We start from the raw sequence: 19,358 nt of genomic DNA on the forward strand, positions 1-19,358 counted from the left end.
CCCTGCGTCTTTATCTACAACTTTTTGTCCTTGTTGCTTTGCAGCCATATCGTCTTTCTTCCTTCTTCGATAGCCTCTTTCACTTGTTATATATTTGTTAAATCTATTCATTAATGTCTTCTTCTTCTTCATCATCGTCTGGCAATGGTGGAAATGGGAATGGGAGTGGCAGAGGGAATGGTAGCGGAGGTAATTATGGTGCAGGAGGGGGAGAATACGAAGGTCCATCAAGGTCCCGTCCACGTGCCATAAACGAGGTCTGGCCTGAGCCTTTTCTAGAGGCTCTAGCTGCCCAGGTCGCCATTGATGCTTCTCGCATTTTTGGCCGCCTTGCCGCAGCTCAAGCTCTTGCTAATGTGTTTCAGGTGTGTTGATCTTGATCTTGATCTTGATATATATGGATTCATTATCAGTGTATATATGAAAAAGAATAAGCCATGTTCATGGTTAGTTGAGGATTCTTGATTGAGATTTTTTTTGTGATATTGGTTTTTGATTTCTTTGGATAATCTTGGTAATCAGTTAGACTGGAGAGAGAATAGGCACTAGAATAGAATAGAATAATTTACATTATTACCAGCATAAGCGACATATTGTTCCAAGAATGGACAAAAATCTTGGTCTAGTCAAAGTACTGCCTGGGACTCTGCAGGATGCTATAATTTCATAAACTCCAATTTTCAGATTATGATGTGAGATTCCTTCTTATTTGAATGCAATATATACAAGCTGGGAAACTGAAGAAATGCTGACATTGGAATGTGCTTGGATTTATACGAGCATCCAAGGAGAAACTGAGCCTTTGGAAACAACTGCTTTTGATGGGTCCATTTCTAACTAAATTTATGGTCTCTTTCAGATTGTGTAATTTCAATCTTTGCAAATTTACTTCCTTCTATCATTACAGATGGTCTATTTTTGTGCCCCCCTTTTCATATCTTGAGGAAAAGGACTTTTTTGGGCTTGCATTTCCCTTTCCCTTTCTTGGCATGATCCTTTTTAAACTCTAGAATCCCTTGCCTTTTTTACTGAACTTTCGTATCTCCCTGGAAAATTTATCCAAGATACTTTTCTAAACTAAAATGTTCAACTCTGCTTGTCTTGAGGAAAGGGACTAGCTATTTGCTAATAAGCAACTTCCCTTCCTCTTCTTATTACTCAGAAATGATAGTTCGACTAAAAAAACTCAGAAATGGTAAAATAATAAAATACCCATTTTATTTTCATAATTACAAATAAAATTTTGTAGCAAAACAAGGGAATAATTGTTGACAAGATCGTTAAAAAATGAGTTATTTAGGAAAAGGAAAACGTTAGAATAATAGTATTGTATTACTATTAAAATAGTACCCTCCATTAGGCTTTTAAATGGATCTCGTAAGTTGATTGTTGTAGTGGCATCAGTCAATGCCAAAAAGCACATGAAGCCTAATGCTGGTTTTATAAACCGATGTCTCTTTGTCACTTCAAAGATAAGCTGTTCTCGCTGCTGCTTAGCCCAGAGTCCGTTGGTGACTTCTCTTTTGTTTTTTCCGTTTATTGAATCATGGCTGGATGTTCTTTCTTCTTATTATACTATATTTATGTTTTCCATTTTTCTCTTCCTTGTTGATTCATGAGATTTTCATTCTCTACCCTCAAAAAGCCATCCCAATTAAAATTCTTGTTTAGCTGCTTTAAATTTTTATAATTAAATTAAAAGATTTCTTTTTATTTTTTGTCAGAGAGGTAGGTCTATGTACTCAGTTGCTCAGATGGGCACACATAAAGTATAGGGAAGATTATAAATTTCTCTCAATGCAGAAGAAATAGTGTTGTTTTTTCAGAAAAGTGAGTCTTCTTTAAAGAATATAAAACAAATTTTATATAACCGTGAAAGATGATATATGAAAAAAGTGTATATTCTTTTTGTAAAAAAATAATTATTAAATATATTAAAAATATTAAAAAATAATATTATTTTATAAAATATAATTTTTTTATAATATAAATACTAAATTTTATATAATTATAAAAAATAATATATATATATATATATATATTAAATGCAACTAATAATTTTGACTGGTATACGGAGATATGTCTGGGAAGTAGAAATTACAGAGAGTCAAAGAAACAGCAGAAAAGGTAAGTAAGCGAGGGAAGATGATAGATTCGCTTCTTTTAACGAGACAGGTCTTTGGCCAACTCTTTCTTGGAAATGAAAGAGAGAGAGAAATATTGTGGGCAAGCACGCTTGGAGTTGTAATCCTATGTTTTATACATGCATGTATAAGCGATGTATATATATATATATATAAGTTGGACCACAGCTAATGGGATTTTGTCCTTTTCTGTTCTCCTCACAACTTTCAACCACTCCGAAATTTTCCCATTTGCTGCATTCCTCTATCTCGAGTACTTGACCCAGGGGCTTATTTTTTAATTTTATTTTGTGCATGTCTATTGTTTCTTGTTCTTTTATCTCTCTACGTGTGTATAGATTCGCATTGTACTTTGTGTACTTATCCTAACGCATGGATTGAATAATAGCAAAATCTTGCAATGACAATATAACAATAAAGACGGAGGTGTCGCAGTCTCCCTGATAGTAGGATGTAGGTTGTGTTTGAGGCTCTCGTACCACTACATGTTTTTGTCTTTGCTCCAAGACAAGTCCATTCTCCATTGAAAGACACTCTACCCATCTTTCCTTTATTTAGAATTCTGACTGCTTATGTCTTCTGACTTCTGAACCAAAAACAAGTCTCTTTCTTTCGCATCTCTCTCTTTCACATTTACAACTACTTTCTCTTTCTGCTTTCTATCTGTGTCCTGCTTCTCCTGCTGTGGGGCCAGCTTCAAGTCCTTTCACAGTTATCATTAAAGCTAAACGGGGTTTGCCCCATGTAATGCTGATGGAGTTAAGCTTATCTACCTCCTAGCCTGGCGATCACCTTTCTCTTTCGTGTTGTTGAACGTTCACATGCCAAACATCTTAGCAGCTTATTTCACTTCCTTTGGTGCTCAGTTCCTTTTGATTTATTGATCATATAGCTATAATGATTTTGGATCGTTATTTGCTGAGTTTACCTACTTATAAAACAAAACTCAGCGTCCACTCTCGTAACATTATGATCTAAATTGACTGGAGAATGGAAGAATTTTCAGTGCAAAAAATCTATATCATATTTATTTTTCCTTGCATTAAATAAGAATATAAAAATTTGTTCCAATACTGGGAAAATTTTGGGGGACAAGAACCTTGCATGTGCTTACTCAGTTTTTTATGAGGGTTCCTGCCTACGTGCATGCATCATGCATGGCCGTCCTTAATGCATACGTGTTACTTTCTTTGCTTCCAGGTATCTTCCACGTGGCGAGCCGTCTCGCGCTCCGATCTCCTATGGCACCGTCTCGCTCGCTGTATCTGGGGCCGCACTCAACTCCTCCACGATTCGTGGCGTGAGGAGTACATTTACCGCCATCGCACGGCTAGGAACTTCCGCAACGGTACATCATCCCATTTTATTCTTCACTTCGATCCTACTGATGTCGAGGACCCAAACGATCCCGACGCTCTGACGTGCCTCTGCCTTGCTCTCTCTGATCACCACCTTGCTTGTGGCTTCGCTGATGGTGCCGTTCGACTGTTCGACCTCCACACTCGTCTTCACAGGCGCACCTACCTCCCCCAGCACCGCGACCGCCTGGGCCGCTTCTCCCGCGCTCTCTCAGGCATCATCATTAATGATGCGCACTTGGTTTTTGCTACATTAGATGGCGACATCCACGTGGCAATTATACACAGCAATGAGGCCCCACGTAGGGTCCACTTTGGTGACGTGGTGAGGGATGGAGTGTTGGTGGACTTCACTGGTCGTGGGCAATGGTGGGTGGGCCTCCATGCTGGAGTTCCGGGCCGGGCATTTCACATATGGGATAGCAACACCGAGCAACTCATCTACGTTGGCGGGTTGCTGACGGATCCGGACTCGGTGAGGGCTTGGCACACATTAACAGAGTTGACCGAGTTAATAGGGCGAGTGAGGATTACGAAACATGAATCGGTGGTGGCATGCACGAGTCAGAGGCTGATGGTTATTGATCTAAGGAACCCAGAGGTAATATTGCATGAGGAGGAGTCCAGGAGAGGAATCATAGTTGGGTGTTTCGATGTGTGGAATGATGCTTTTGTAGTGGTGGATAGCAGAGGCCTGGGTATCGTGCGCAGGGTGAACACATTACAGGAGGTGTGCAGGTTTAACGTGAGGCCACAGAGGGGGGCGATGGGGTGCATTAACGGAGGTTACGCACTAATGTGCGCAGGGGGAGTAATTAGGGTATGGGAAATAGAGGAGCACGAAGGAGGAGATATAGGGGAATTACGAGAGTATTTGTACAACTTGAGGGAGCGAATAGGAGATGTCAACGCTCTAGTGGCAGACGATAGACACGTGGCAGCGTCATCAAGTGAGGGGTCTATACACGTATGGGATTTTGGGGCACAGGAGGTATAGAGCTGTAGGGTAGGGGAGGCAGCGTATTAGGCAGTTGGGTTTGTTGCAGAATGGTATAGTTAGGGCCGGACGCTAAGAATAACTGACATTAGGAAAGACAGTTTGACAAAGAGAGCTGTGTCACAGTCTCTCTCTCTCTCTCTCTCTCTCTCTCTGTGTTTATGTTCAAAGATGGTGATTCGTAGTTTTAATGCAGGGACTGGGACGCAGGGGGGATGAGATTCGATGTGTTCCTTTCGTGGTAGTTTAATTAATTTGTAATTGGGACATTTTGATTAATTAATCTTGAATCTCAAGTTGATTTGAATTTACATAGTTTTGGGCCATAATTATTTAGTTTTCTTAAATAAAAATACCATTTAAATTGCTTCAAAAAAATATAAATACAATTTAAATTTTAATATATTATAATTTAATTATTGATAAGTATTTTAATATTTTATTTTCATAAAACACAAATTAACTATATTTATTATATATAATAAATATATACATAATTAAAATTATCATATTATTTACTAAATTTAATAAAATTTATGTAACATGTTATTTATTATTAATTTACTTCATTTTATCAAATGATAGATTTAATCACTTAATTAATTTAAATATATAATTTAACATGTATTTAAAATTTGCAATAATTATTTCATAATATTAAATATCTTATTATGATATAATAGTTAGAATCTTTGATTATGAATGAAGTTTAATTAAAAATAATTTTAGTTTTATTGATTTAATAAATTTATAATTATAAATTATTAAGAAATTAAAGAAAATGAGAAAAGGTATAATATAAATATTTCTATTTATACATATCATTGAAGTACATGTTTAATTGTCATAATTAAATACATAATTAATAATATTAAAGTATTTAAAAAAATATGCATAAAATTGATTATAGTACCAACTATTCAGTTCGATATAGTCAAACAAGGATTTAGTACATTCTTAGTTTAATAGTTAGTAAATAACCAAGAGTTACATTAAAATAATAAAATAAGTTTATTTTATTATTTCATTATAATATTATTCATATATTATTTATTATTTATTTATAATTTTTTCTAATTAAATTTAGGAGCAGGGCTGGTGGACCCACCTTCCTGTTGAGGGGCACTAGCCCCTTTTTTTTTTTTTTAAATGAGATATGTTAATTATTAAGCAACTTCTTTTAAAAAAAAACTTTTTTTATAAAATATGAGTTACACATTATTATAATCATTATGAAATCCGTGATTTAATTTTTTTATAAAATTTTATATTAATTTTTTTATATATAATATTATTATAATATTATAAATGTTAATTAAATAATTTTTTTTAATAATAATTTTATTTTAATGTGAAAGATATTTTTGTTCTTCCAATTATTTCTCTCCTTTCCACACACACATACACACACACACACACATATATATATATATATATATATATATATATATATATATATATATATATATATATATATATGCTAAAATAAATTATATAATTTTTAATAAATTAATAATACTTATAGGATTATAATATATTTTTGAGTACAAGTAGAATCATTATTAAAATAATATTAAAATTTTAATTTATATTAATTATTGTAATATTAAAAAAATAATTATTAGGTATTTAGTAATAAATATTTTATTGCTAAAAGCTATTAGTGACGATATATATGTAAAATCATAAAAAATTTAGCGATAAATTTTTTATTGGCTAAAAGATTAGCGATCATAATGTTTGAAAGATATTAATTGCTAAAATTATCAGCAACATATATTTTTGTCACTAAATAGTATTAGCGACAAATTTACATGATTAACAACATGTTATATTCTTTAGTATAAATTATTGGCGACAAATTATTTATCTTGGCTATAAATATTTTTTTATATATTTTTGTAAATAATAGATGGAATGATAATATTTTATTTTTTATTTATTAATTTTTTATTTTAGTTAATTACTTTTTGAAAAATTTTATATTTAATTAAAATTAAATATATGTAGAATTAAGAATTTAAATTTATTTAAACTCTAAAATTAAGAATTTTAAATTGATACAACTTTAAAATTAATTTAAATAATAAACATATAATTAATTATTTTAAAATTTTATATTTAATTTAAGTTAAGTAGGAATAAAACTTTTAAATTTATATGAACTCTAAAATTAAAAATTTTAAATTTTTACAAACTCTAAAATTAATTTAAATAATAAAAATATAATTATAATTAATTTTAAGAATTAAGGGCAATTTGGACAAAGTCAATGTTCCCCTTCATGCATTTATATGTAATATAAATTAAAGTTTTAATAAATTTTATATTTATTTAAATTATTAATAATTTTAAAATTAGTGATTAAATTTATTAATGTCTCTAAAAATTTTCTTTCGAAATTTGAGAATAATAATATTATCAAATTTAATATTTAAAATTAATTTTACCATTAATTATGAAAATAAATTAAATATTAAAACTAAAAAATTATTTTTTTATAAAAATTTGTCTCTATTTTTTTTATTCATATAGAGTCAAATTTTTAGTCATTATTTATTATAATAATTATAAACTATTATTTTAAAACATTTATTAATTTTAAAAATCTCTACACACACTTAAACTCTTAAAACCAAAATTTAATATTTTTTTATAACACTCTAACTCTTTAATAGAGCATTATTACAGAGCTGACATTACTCTCAATTTAAGTTCAATAAATTATATATCGTTTATTCTTAGTTCAACTTTAAATTTAAAAGAAATGAATTTCTCAATTGATAACATTTGTCAATTAAAAATGAATATCTCTTTAACTGTTTGCTATTATATATTGCTAAAGAAATTATTGAAAAGTTTATTGTAAATTTATTTATAAATAATTTTTGTGATATAAAAAAACAATACATTTTTTTTAATATGTTACATATAATAATAAAAGTAAATTAATATTTAAATTTTGACCCTCTATACTCAATTTTGTGTTCGCCACAATTAAGAAAAATAAAAAATTGTGCCCACACCCCTGAATTTAATTGCTTGTGTGCTACTTTTTGACCAAATACATCATTACATGAACTATTTGGAATTTATTTGTTGAACACTAGATTTTCTTTTTTTTTTTTTAACTTATTAAACACTTGAAGTTAGAGGTAAGCACTGTTCAGTTTGAATCAAATAAATTAAATTGAATCGCTTTAATTTAATAATTCAGTTTGATTTTACATTCTAAAAATTTCGATTATTTCAGTTCGGTTCAATTTTGGAGAGAAAAAAATTGATTGAACTGAACTGAACCAATTTACTTTATTAATTTTTAAATTAATTTATTTTATAGGAAATTTATGAATTATTTGTAATTATATATATATAAATTATTTAATTTCATTGATTAATGGTTATTAGGTTCAAATCAATGTCATAATTATATCAAAAACTTAAAAATTAAGTCCAAATTAAAAAATCTATTAAAACTCAAAATTGATCGGTTTGAATCAAACTGAAATAAAATAGAGCGGTTCGATTCAATTCATTTTTTCATTTATTTTAGTTCAATTTAATTTTTAAAACATAATAATTCAATTAATTCAGTTTGAACGGAATGCTCAGCCCTACTTGAAGTTGCTAAAATCATAGTAATTAAACACAAATTGATTTATTCAATAAATTTGGTAGCTACATTCGCAAGAGTAACTCTTTAAAACAATATTGCTTATGTGTAATTTATCATAATTTAATAATATTATTTTGATAAATTATTGAGTGTACTCATCATTGATAAAAAAATTATTTATTTTTTAAATTTAAAATGTGGGATTCACAGTAGAAATTCTACTGTGATGATGCATATATATCAAGAGTAACTAATAATTATCTATTATTTTATTGTTAATAAGACCGGAAACTCTCCTCTCTCTCTCTCTCTCTTTCTACTGTACCGCCACTATTCTATGCCCCTCCATCATCATCACCATCCTCCTCCCACTCCTCCCCATCCTCTGCATATTTTGAAGGATGCAAATAGAGCTTCAGATGGCAAACTTGTGGGTAATGAATTGCATTAATCTTCTTTCATCCTCTGGTATTGCAATGCTTCAATCTGCATTGTTACCTTCTCTTCTTGAAGTGTGTTTATCATAGCCATACTCTGGTTTATTGCAATTGCAGAAACACTCCTCTCTTCCTCCAATTCTGCATATAAAGCGTTCAAATCCTTTCGCTTAGCTTTAAGAGCTCATTCTCATTTTATTAAACCTTTCTATTTTCCTAGAAAAATTTAAAACTGTATAACATGAAGTTTAATAACAAGTTATTTATCTATATTACATAGGGAGAACATTCTTGCTCGGGCCGATTTATGGATCACCTGTGGTCCTTGTATACTTTGCAAATCGACCAGCCATATATATGTATATATATATATATATATGATTCCATCTCTCCATTATGTTGGGAAGTGTAGAGTTTCATATATCAGAGGTGTACATTAGTGTACCCTAAAAGACACTATCAGCAAATACATAGCCCTGAAGACAATTGATGTGTACGGTCCTTCTCTTCTGGTCTGATATGAACAGGAGTATTCCTTGTGCAAGCAATGAAAACTAGGACTGATATGGAGGTCTCAAAACACATTAACCATTTGCTGACGGCACCATTCTGTATTCATCCAAAAATAGGACGTGTTTGTGTACCTATTGACCCAAAACATTGTGAATAATTTGATCCTACTATGGTACCAACACTTTCCTAGCTTTTGAAAGAACCTAACATGGGAGGAGTGAGAGCAGATGATGGTAAAGAATTGTAATAGAACCTCACTTGGACAATCACTCAGCTTTTCAGATTGTCATTCTTGCGACCTCTTTTAAAATCTGTAAGAAAGAGATTGAGAGTTTACATAATGCGGAACTACAACGGTCAAAGAATTCACAGAGTTGGTAAACGCTTTCCCAAATCATTTCATCTTTGCATGGAGACGGTCCTGTTGTATTTTGTTCTTAGCCGTACGTGCTCTACAATACCAAACAATATATATAATTATATATATTATAGTGTAACTTAACGTATAGATGTCTTGCTCTCTGCTTTTCTATATAATCATTAGCATCTCAAGCCAATTATTTATACGCTTGCTTTGCTCTTATGTCAATTCAACAAAGCATGATAATTCTATGTTGACTCTGATGAAGATACTAGATGAATGAGAACTAAGAAATATTAAAATAAAAAAGGTAAAAGAAAACTCTCAACAGAAGTTGGTGTCTTAGGAATTTTTCTTCCTTGGCTTCATTTGATTTTGAACACATAGATGAATGTTTGCTTACTGCTTCTTGGTTCTTATCAGCTGAAATCAACTTTTTCCTTTCTATGGAAGTTTTTTTTCTCTATAGTTTGGACCTGTAGGGCAAAACTTGCTTTAGAGAGGTGGTGCTTCTGGACTCTGGCTTAAGGTCTAGTTCAGAAGTTAGATTGTGGATCTTAGGGTTTTTGAAAAGTGGCATCCCATGAAACTTTTGAGAATACAAGGATAAAGTGAGGGGCATTTTTGTATTTTACTAGAGCACAATCATATCATAGTCAGCAAGAATTGGCTTGAATTTTGACTTTTTAAATGCGTTTGAAACACGCGTTTGATATCTAAATTCAGGCTTAATTATTTTGATTTAATTGAGTTTAGGTGTTCAGTAGATTAAAAAAAAAAAAATTAAGTATTTAACGGACAATACAAAATAGTTTAAGTGCATAATGATGTATTTGGCCACTACTTTTTTTGTCCCACTCACTATTTTTATTAGAGAACAACTCCCTTTTAAAATCATACTAGTTTTTAATATATTAATCTACCATATTATACCTTATATATACCCTTTTTTCATTTATATTTAAAAATTTTATTAAAAAAGTTAAAAATTCTAAACATTTACATTCATTTCAATTTTAAGTAAAAAGTTTAATTTTATTAATTTAACCTTTGAATTTTGACATTAATTTTAATTTTAGACATTTGCATCGAAAATTACTTCAATTGAATTGAGTGTTTAATTCATAAAAATATATATTTTTTAATGATAAATGTGGAGCTCACTATCCAAATCAGCCCATCATAATCGTGATTTCATATATTTTCATTAATGAAATAAATTAATTTTTAAAATTAAGATAAATAATAAAGGTTGAGGATAAATTGATGAAATTTAAAATTGAAAATGTACCCAAAGATTTCGATTTTTTTAATTTTAGTAATATTAAAATTTCAAATATTCAATCTACAAAAATAATGAAATTGAAAATTTTGTGAAATATATGTCTTAATCGGGCTAACTCACCCTCAAAAACTAGCTCAAGGAGGTAAGAGTGTTCAAGGTCTTATAAGGGGACATTACCCTTATCCAAAATCAAAGTGGGACATTAACACACCCCTCTCATGCTTAAAATCAAACACTTAAAGTTTGAAACACTTCTGGGAGTCCCAAACATTAGTTAAGGAGGCTTTGATACTATCTTAAGAAAATGGGTTGGACCTAACTAAACCCCCAAAAGCTAGCACAAGAGGGAGGAGTGCCCAAAACCTTATAAGAGGCATGTTACTCCTATCTCAAATCAATGTGGGACATTAACAATATATGTCACCCATTAAAGAAGTACTTTAGAATTATTTCTCTAATGAGCTTGGATAGCCTTTGCAAACTAATGAACATAAGCCTATGAGAGAGAAATGATTGAAAGATTAAAGGAAAGAAACAAGGATATAGAGAGTATAAGAATTTAAATATGGATAATTTGGTATTTATTATAAAAATAACAGCAATAAAAGATAATAACATGTAGAGAGAGAATAGAGAGAATTTTATTATATGGATGGAAGATAAGTCCAAAAATGATGATCGCTATAGACTTGAGGAAACTCTATTTATAGCATGCAAATAATATCCTAAGAGATAAAATATTAAATCAGATATTAAATAAACTCATGGAGAAGATAAATTGATTCATTGAAAATCTAAATGGACATCCATCATAAATATAAATTTATAACACTCCCCTTGGATGTCCATTACATGAAGAATATGTCTCATTAAAACCTTGCTAGAAAAAAAAACCCAGTGAGAAAAAAAATCCTAGTGAAGGAAAAAGAGTACAGTATTCTTTGTACCTAAAAAATTAGCTCCCCCTTATGGAGATCTGCTTTTAAAATCTTAAGCCAACGCATTCCAAACTTGTACACCATTTTCTGAAATGTTACAGTCAATAAAGACTTGGTGAACAAATTTGCCAAATTTTTACTTGAACAAATTTGTTGCACATCAGTGTCATCATTCTTCTGAAAATCACGTGTGAAAAAGAACTTTGGTGAAATATGTTTTGTTCTATCTCCTTTGATGAATCCTCCCTTTAATTGGGCTATGCATGCTGTATTATCTTTATATAATACTGTAGGTATGCTATTGTAAGACAAGCCACACTTCTCTCGAATAAAATGAGTCATGGACCTCAGTCAAATGCATTCTCAACTTGCTTCATGAATTGCTATTATTTATGCATGATTTGAAGTAGTAGCCATGATATAACTATACTGTCACAAGCAAATAAATAGCCTGTTTGAGATCTTGCTTTGTCTAGGTTGGATAAATATCCTGCATCTGCATAACCAATCAGATTTAGTCTAGATTTATTGAAATAAAATAAACACATATTAATGGTTCCTTTTAAATATCGCAATATATGCTTGATTCCATTACAATGTCTTTGAGTAGGAATGGAACTATATCTTACGAGCATATTAACAGAAAATGCTATATCCGATCTTGCAGTAGTGGCAAGATACATAAGTGCACCAATTGCACTAAGATCTGGTGCTTCAAGACAAGGAGTTCAACATCTTTTTGAGATCAAAATGGGTCTTTATTTACATCAAATGATCAAACAACCATTGGTATGCTCAATGGGTGTGCTTTATCCATATTAAACCATTTCAAAATCTTTTCTACATAGATAGATTAATGAATAAAAATTCTTTTTAGTAAATGTTCAATTTGTAGATCGAGACAAAATTTTATCTTTTCAAAATCTTTCATTTCAAATTCTTTCTTCAAATATTTCACTGCCTTTTAGAGCTCTGCTGAAGTTCTATTGAGATTTATATTATCAACATATATAACAACAATAACAAATTCAAATACCAATTTCTTTCCAAAAGTACAAGGACAAATTGAGTCATTTATATAGCCCTCTTTTACCAGATATGCACTAAGGCAATTGTATAACATGCACCCAGATTGCTTCAAACCATACAAAGATCTTTGCAATTTAATTGAATATATTTCTTGGGAATTTGACTTATAAGCTTCAGGCAATTTAAATCCTTTTGGGTTTACATGTAGATGTTAATATCAAGTGAGCCATATAGACAGGTTGCAACCACATCCATCAAATGCATTTCAAGACTTTCATGTAGTGCCAAACTGATGAGATATCGAAATATAATTGCATCCATAATAAGAGAATATGTTTCTTCATAATTGGTACTGTTTTGTGTCCGCAAGTGCACGGGTCACAGTAGTATAGTTTTAAAAATGATATCGATCCCACAGGAAATTGTGCTTAAATTGAAAATAAAAGTATAAGCTAATTAGAATGGTAAAATTTAAAGATATTAAAAATGAGATTTAAAATTAAAATTTGTATTTGAGGAATTTAAACTAAATCAAACAATTAACTAAATTAATTAAATTAGATTATCAAAAATTAATTTGAAATTTCTATTTATGAAATTAAGAGGAATTAAATCTAAATTCAATAAAAATTAAAGTGATTCTAGAGATTGGATTTTCCATATTGTTTGCATGTGGTTTATCCCTAATTTAGCCAAACACATGAGAATTGCAATTTTGAGGGAAATCAATTCTTAAATTTTTGAAACCTTTTTCAAGCATTTCAAAGTTGGTTTTCATTAAATCAAACCCTGTTTTCACGGTATTTCAAACCTAACAAAAACCCAATTAAAGCTCTAATTGATTTTTGGAAAGTTCCCCTTAATCCTCTTAGCTTATCTCTAACACCAAGAAAATAAAGTTTATTGCAAGATTATCTATCCCTAATATTCACTTTTCAGTCCATCTATTAAGGATTAAAGCTTAACTTAATGAGGGCCCATTCATCAAGCAAGGCAACAAGCTCACAAGTAATAAATCAAAATGTAACAAACCTCATTTAAATGGCTAAATCAGTTCAAAACCACAATACAAAGCAATATTTACAAACCCATCTCTAGAATCTCAAACAACTACTCACTAATCATAGTTTCTAAACAAACCCAAATGTATAAATGAAGAAATAATGGAAATCTAAGTTAAGGAATAGAAAAACCCAGAAAAACGCAGAAGAATCTGCTGCTGGATGAGTGCAGAACGTGGGTTTTGCTGCTGCAGAAATGGACAGACGAGCTCCTCTCTTTCTCTCCTTCTTTTCTTGCCAAAAATGCCTCCCTTGCTCCCTTTTGAAAGAAAATGATAAAGGAGGCTTTATATGGGTTAGGGGTCTGCCCTAGAATGGGTAAAAAGGTGAAAGATTCCAGAGAAAGTGAGGTAAAAAATCAGAGTAACGCAAATGCCACGTCAGCCATTTCCAGTAAAAAACGACATAAGCTGAATCGGTTGTGTCGCGGGTTATGTCGCTGGTTGTGCAGCAATCTGTCTGAATATCTGACGATCGACACAACCTGCGATATAAGCTCAATTGGTTGTGCTGCAGGTTGTGTCGCTCTCGACCATTTTCTACTCAACTTTAAAATTGTATTTGCAATTCAACTCTAATCTCTTCCAAATGGCCACTCTGATCAAAATACACCAAATTTCTCCAAATTTAACCTACAAAACAAGAAAATTCTAAAAATTAAACTAAGAAGTGTGAAAATTATAAAATTGACTAAATATATGTTAATATCTATAATAATAGCTATGAACAAGGGTAAATTGTGTGCAAAAATTACCCCTAAATGATGATCTAAAATGCATGCATCAAATTCCCCCATACTCAAACTCTTGCTTGTCCTCAAGCAAAATTTCATTAAAACTCATATGGAAGGGAATAGAATCAGTCTTTGAAAACACAAAAATCACTAATCCAAACCACCAACTTACCTCTAGCCACCAACATTCCAAGTTCCCACCAGCGAAGCACAAAGAATGAAGCAATCACTCTCAACAATTACAAAATAGCTAAGAATTAACCAATCAACCCAAGCAACAAATACCAACCAGCTACAAGAGTCAATTGTGCCAAAACAAACCTAAATGAAATAGATAGCCAATGTGTCTCAAATAGATGGTGAGTAATGTATGGAAGATTATATTGCCAAACCCATATGCAAGCATAAAAGATCTAACTCTACTAATGTAACAAGCATTTTTCAAAGAATCATTAGGTCTTTTTAAGGGTTGTAATGGGGTCAAATAGGGTAAAATTGTGGTTAACAAAGAAAGGGAATAAGGTAAACAAAATATGAGAATAATATTAATCATGAAACTCAAAGTGCATCCATATACTTTGTTTTTTTTTTTTTTTTATCAAGAGGAAAGAAATTCATAATGAATCTCAAGTGCTATCACAATGACTATATAAAGGGACTATTTTTATACTTTTTTTATTTATTTATATATTTTTTTTATTTTGTATATGTCCCTATTTCACGTCACACCCAAAATTACCTTTGGGATATTTTTGGTGATTTTTTTTTCTTTATCAACTTTTCACAATTATTCTAGCACTTTTCAAGATGTTTCAATCCTCCGAGTTTTTTTTTTTATTTTTTTTATTTTTTTATTATTATTATTATTTTTTTTCTTTTTCTATATGCACTTAATTGCTAAAATATTATTCTCATAAATAGGTGGTAGTGTTTAGGTTTTATGGCTAGGTAAATGATTTGGGTTTCAAAGAAATTAGGGAATTAAGCTTCAAGGGGGTTTGCAAGGGTTAAAATGAAATTAAGGTAGGTTAAGGCTAAATGTGAGGTTTAAAATATGAAGGAATGCCTAAATCATATTCTTATCAAATGCAAGTTAAAAATTTCGCTTTGAAAGATCTAAGATGCTTGTTCTAGGAATGGTGAGACGACAATAACCATTTTCTTCCTTAAGGCTTATCCAGACACTCAAAACTCAAAATAACTAATCAGAATCTGCATACCTAGATAAATATATTAATTTTCAGCTATTAAGTAAGAGAAAGAATAATGCTTATGACTTTGTATCCAGCTGGAACTTTCATTCCACTAACCATCTAAAGGCAAGTTGGATTGCTTGAATAAGTTGCTTATGGAGTTCAAAGACTGGTTTAAAAATTCAAAAATTTTAAATGAACAAATGAAATGCATGGATGTATAAATGTATAGTGAATCTATATGCCACTAAGTACTAAGTATATGAAACTATATGCAGTGTATGTATGTGAATATGTACAAGTATGAAGTAATGAATGAGTATGTCACTATATGCAAATGAAAAAGGAAAAATAATTTTTGCAAAAAATTTACCCTCTCCCCCATACTCAGAATGAACATTGTCCTCAATGTTAAAAGAGTGCAAGGAATGGGATAATTTGGCTATGTGTGCATAAAGAATTATTACCCTGTTTCATAAGTGATAGCACAACTTGTGTTGAAAGTGACACAAGCTGAGATAAGAATTGTTATCTCATTGAAGGTGCAGCCAATTTAATTAAATAAAATTTAGACAGCTGCTGCACTCATTACAAAAGAAACAGTGGAGTGGGATCCATTAAATCAATTAAACTCAAAAAGTTGAAATAGGGAAGTTAAGCTCAAAAATATAACCATGAGATACCCACTCATCAAGTGAAATTCCGAAGTAGCATATAAAAGCAAGTGAGCAAAGTATTAAAGATTCAAAAGAAAAATATACTTATGAGCAACTAAAAAAAAAAAAGAAAAAATACTGAATAAGTAAATGTTTCAAATAAAAGAAAAACAACACAAGCAAAATATTAACTAAACAAGTTACTAAAAACACTAATTAATTAAGCAACTAAAATAAAGACATGAAATGTTTTTTTTTTTTTTTTTTAATCAAAATAGGTTAGTGGGCTTTTGGGCTTGGGGTGGCTGCTGGCCCATTCTGGTGAAGTGAATTCTTATCCTGCAAAACAAACAGGCGACACAAGTTAGAACATAAGGATAGGGGGGTTATGTCGGAAGTTGTGCAACAATCTGCCCAAAATTGTGCCCAGCGAACATAAGCGATGACACAAGCAAACCGGTTATGTCGCAGGTTGTGTAACAATCTGCCCAAAATTGTGCCCAGCGAACACAAGCGACGACACAAGCAAATCGGTTATGTCGCAGGTTGTGTAACAATCTGCCCAAAATTGTGCCCAGCGAACACAAGCGACGACACAAGCAAACCGGTTATGTCGCAGGTTGTGTAATCTGCTGCCCAAATTTGACCAAATTTCATAGCACCTAAAAAATTGAAACAAATTAGATTTCAAATGATTAAACCTTCATAACATGAATTCTAATTGTTCAACTTGTTATGTTCATTAAATACTCATAAAAAATAATTTTTCAAAGCACCAATTCACACATCCATATTCAAATAATTTTCTTGTTAAACCAAGATGACAAGGTTTGGAAAAATTTTCTCTTAAAATAAACAAAAAGGGCAATGAATCCAGCAATATGTACCAGCAAAGTAAGTGAACAAATTTAAAACTAAAATTTAAAGCTAAAAATTTAAAGCTAGACTAAAACAAAAAATTTTTATATGCTCATTTGCTTGCAATGCATTGCATCTCATCTGCACAAGGAAATTAGAACAATGTCAAACTCTGAATAAGGAGTATATGAAAGAAATAAAGAATCAATGAAAAATTATGAGTTATGCACAAAAATGCTAAGTTTAGGTCTTTAGCTTGACCATACTCACTCAAGATGTTATGGAGAATGAGAAAGATAGCAAGTTGCTATCTTCTCAATTGGCTCACCAACTGAATAGTGCCTCAACCTTTGCCCATTTACCTTGAAATTACCAGATTTTTCACCAAAAATTTCCACAGCACCATGAGGAAAGACTTTTACAATTTTAAATGGACCGGACCACCTTGATTTTAATTTTCCTGGAAAAAATTTTAACCTTGAATTGAATAAGAGAACCAAATCTCCTTCTTTAAAGTCCTTTTTCTTGATATGCTTATCATGCCATTTTTTAGTTCTTTCTTTATAGATCCTAGCATTTTCATAAGCATCAAGTCTCAATTCTTCTAATTCATCAAGTTGCAAAAGTCTTTTATGTCCAGCAGCTTGTAAATCAAAATTGATTGCTCTAATGGCCCAATAAGCTTTATGTTCTAACTCTACGGGCAAATGGCATGATTTCCCAAAAACTAACCTATAAGGTGTAGTTCCTATGGGGGTTTTAAATGCTGTTCTATATGCCCAAAGAGTGTCATCTAATTTAAGGGACCAATCGTTTCTGGACTTATTGTGATTTTCTCCAAGATTTGCTTGATTTCTCTATTTGTGATTTCTACTTGGCCATTTGTTTGAGGGTGATATGGTGTGGCAATCCTATGCTTTACCCCATACTTTCTCATCAATTTTTCAAATTGGTGGTTGCAAAAATGGCTACCACCATCACTGATTATGGCACGTGGGGCACCAAATCTTGTCAAAACAAATTTTTTCAGAAATTTCACCACAACTTTTGCATCATTGGTAGGTGTAGCTATAGCTTCTACCCATTTAGATACATAGTCCACCCCTACCAAGATATATTTATTCCCATAAGAAGATGGAAATGGCCCCATGAAATCAATTCCCCACACATCAAACAATTCAACTTCTAATATGGACTGTTGGGGCATCTCATCTCTTTTGGAAATGTTGCCTACCCTTTGACACCTATCACACTTGCTTACAAAGTCTCTCACATGTTTAAACATATTAGGCCAATAGAAACCTGATGTCAAGACTTTTTCAACAGTTTTTGAGACACTAAAATGACCACCATATTCAGAGGAATGACAATGGTAAATAACATCATGTATTTCTTCCTCTGGTATATATCTCCTAATTATTCCATCATTACATCTCCTAAACAAAAGAGGTTCTTCCCAAGAATAAAATTTAATATCATGCAAGAATCTTTTCTTTTGCTGCCAAGATAAATCAGGTGGCAAGACACCACAAGACAAGAAATTCACAATATCAGCAAACCATGGAAGTGCAGAATTCAACACATACAACTGCTCATTCATGAAAAACTCATCAATTGGCACAATTTCATCATCTTTATTTTCAGTTTTTATCCTAGAAAGGTGATCAGCCACCACATTCTCAACACCTTTTTTATCTCTTATTTCCAAATCAAATTCTTGAAGTAACAAAATCCATCTAATCAACCTAGATTTAGCTTCTTTCTTGCTCATTAAATACCTTATTGCTGCATGATCAGTGAAAACTATTACCTTTGAGTTGACCAAATAAGAACGAAATTTATTGAGTGCAAATAATACCGCAAGGAACTCCTTTTCAGTTGTAGCATAATTGACTTGCGCTTCATCAAGGGTTCGGCTTGCATAGTAAATGGCATAAGATTTTCTATCTTTTCGCTGGCCAAGGATAGCTCCAACAGCAAACTCGCTTGCATCACACATGATTTCAAATGGCAAAGTCCAATCTGGGGGTTGCATGATAGGAGCTGTTGTTAAGGCCGTCTTCAACCTGCAAAAAGCAACCATACAATCTTGATTAAAATCAAATTTAACATCATGATTCAAAAGATTTGTTAAGGGTTTAGCAAGTTTAGAAAAGTCCTGAATAAATCGCCGGTAAAA

At 31.4% G+C, this 19,358-nt stretch overlaps 1 protein-coding gene across 1 annotated transcript; it reads left to right on the top strand.

Annotated features, from left to right (window-relative positions):
- Positions 1-4,678, top strand: LOC110644687 (transcriptional regulator STERILE APETALA-like). Its single transcript, XM_021797591.2, has 2 exons — positions 1-365; positions 3,345-4,678. The coding sequence occupies exons 1-2, from the start codon at positions 114-116 to the stop codon at positions 4,497-4,499; spliced, it is 1,407 nt and encodes a 468-aa protein (XP_021653283.2). The 5' UTR covers positions 1-113; the 3' UTR covers positions 4,500-4,678.
- The last annotated feature ends 14,680 nt before the right edge of the window (positions 4,679-19,358 follow it).

Source organism: Hevea brasiliensis, chromosome 10, assembly GCF_030052815.1.
Source record: "Hevea brasiliensis isolate MT/VB/25A 57/8 chromosome 10, ASM3005281v1, whole genome shotgun sequence".
In the NCBI taxonomy this organism is placed as follows: Eukaryota; Viridiplantae; Streptophyta; class Magnoliopsida; order Malpighiales; family Euphorbiaceae; genus Hevea; species Hevea brasiliensis.

What these genes read in the sequence shown, in the direction of transcription:
- LOC110644687 (XM_021797591.2), top strand. Translation starts at nt 114, where the DNA reads ATGTCTTCTTCTTCTTCATCATCGTCTGGCAATGGTGGAAATGGGAAT. An exon ending in CTCTTGCTAATGTGTTTCAG is followed by an intron (nt 366 to 3,344) that starts GTGTGTTGATCT and finishes CTTTGCTTCCAG; the next exon opens with GTATCTTCCACGTGGCGAGC.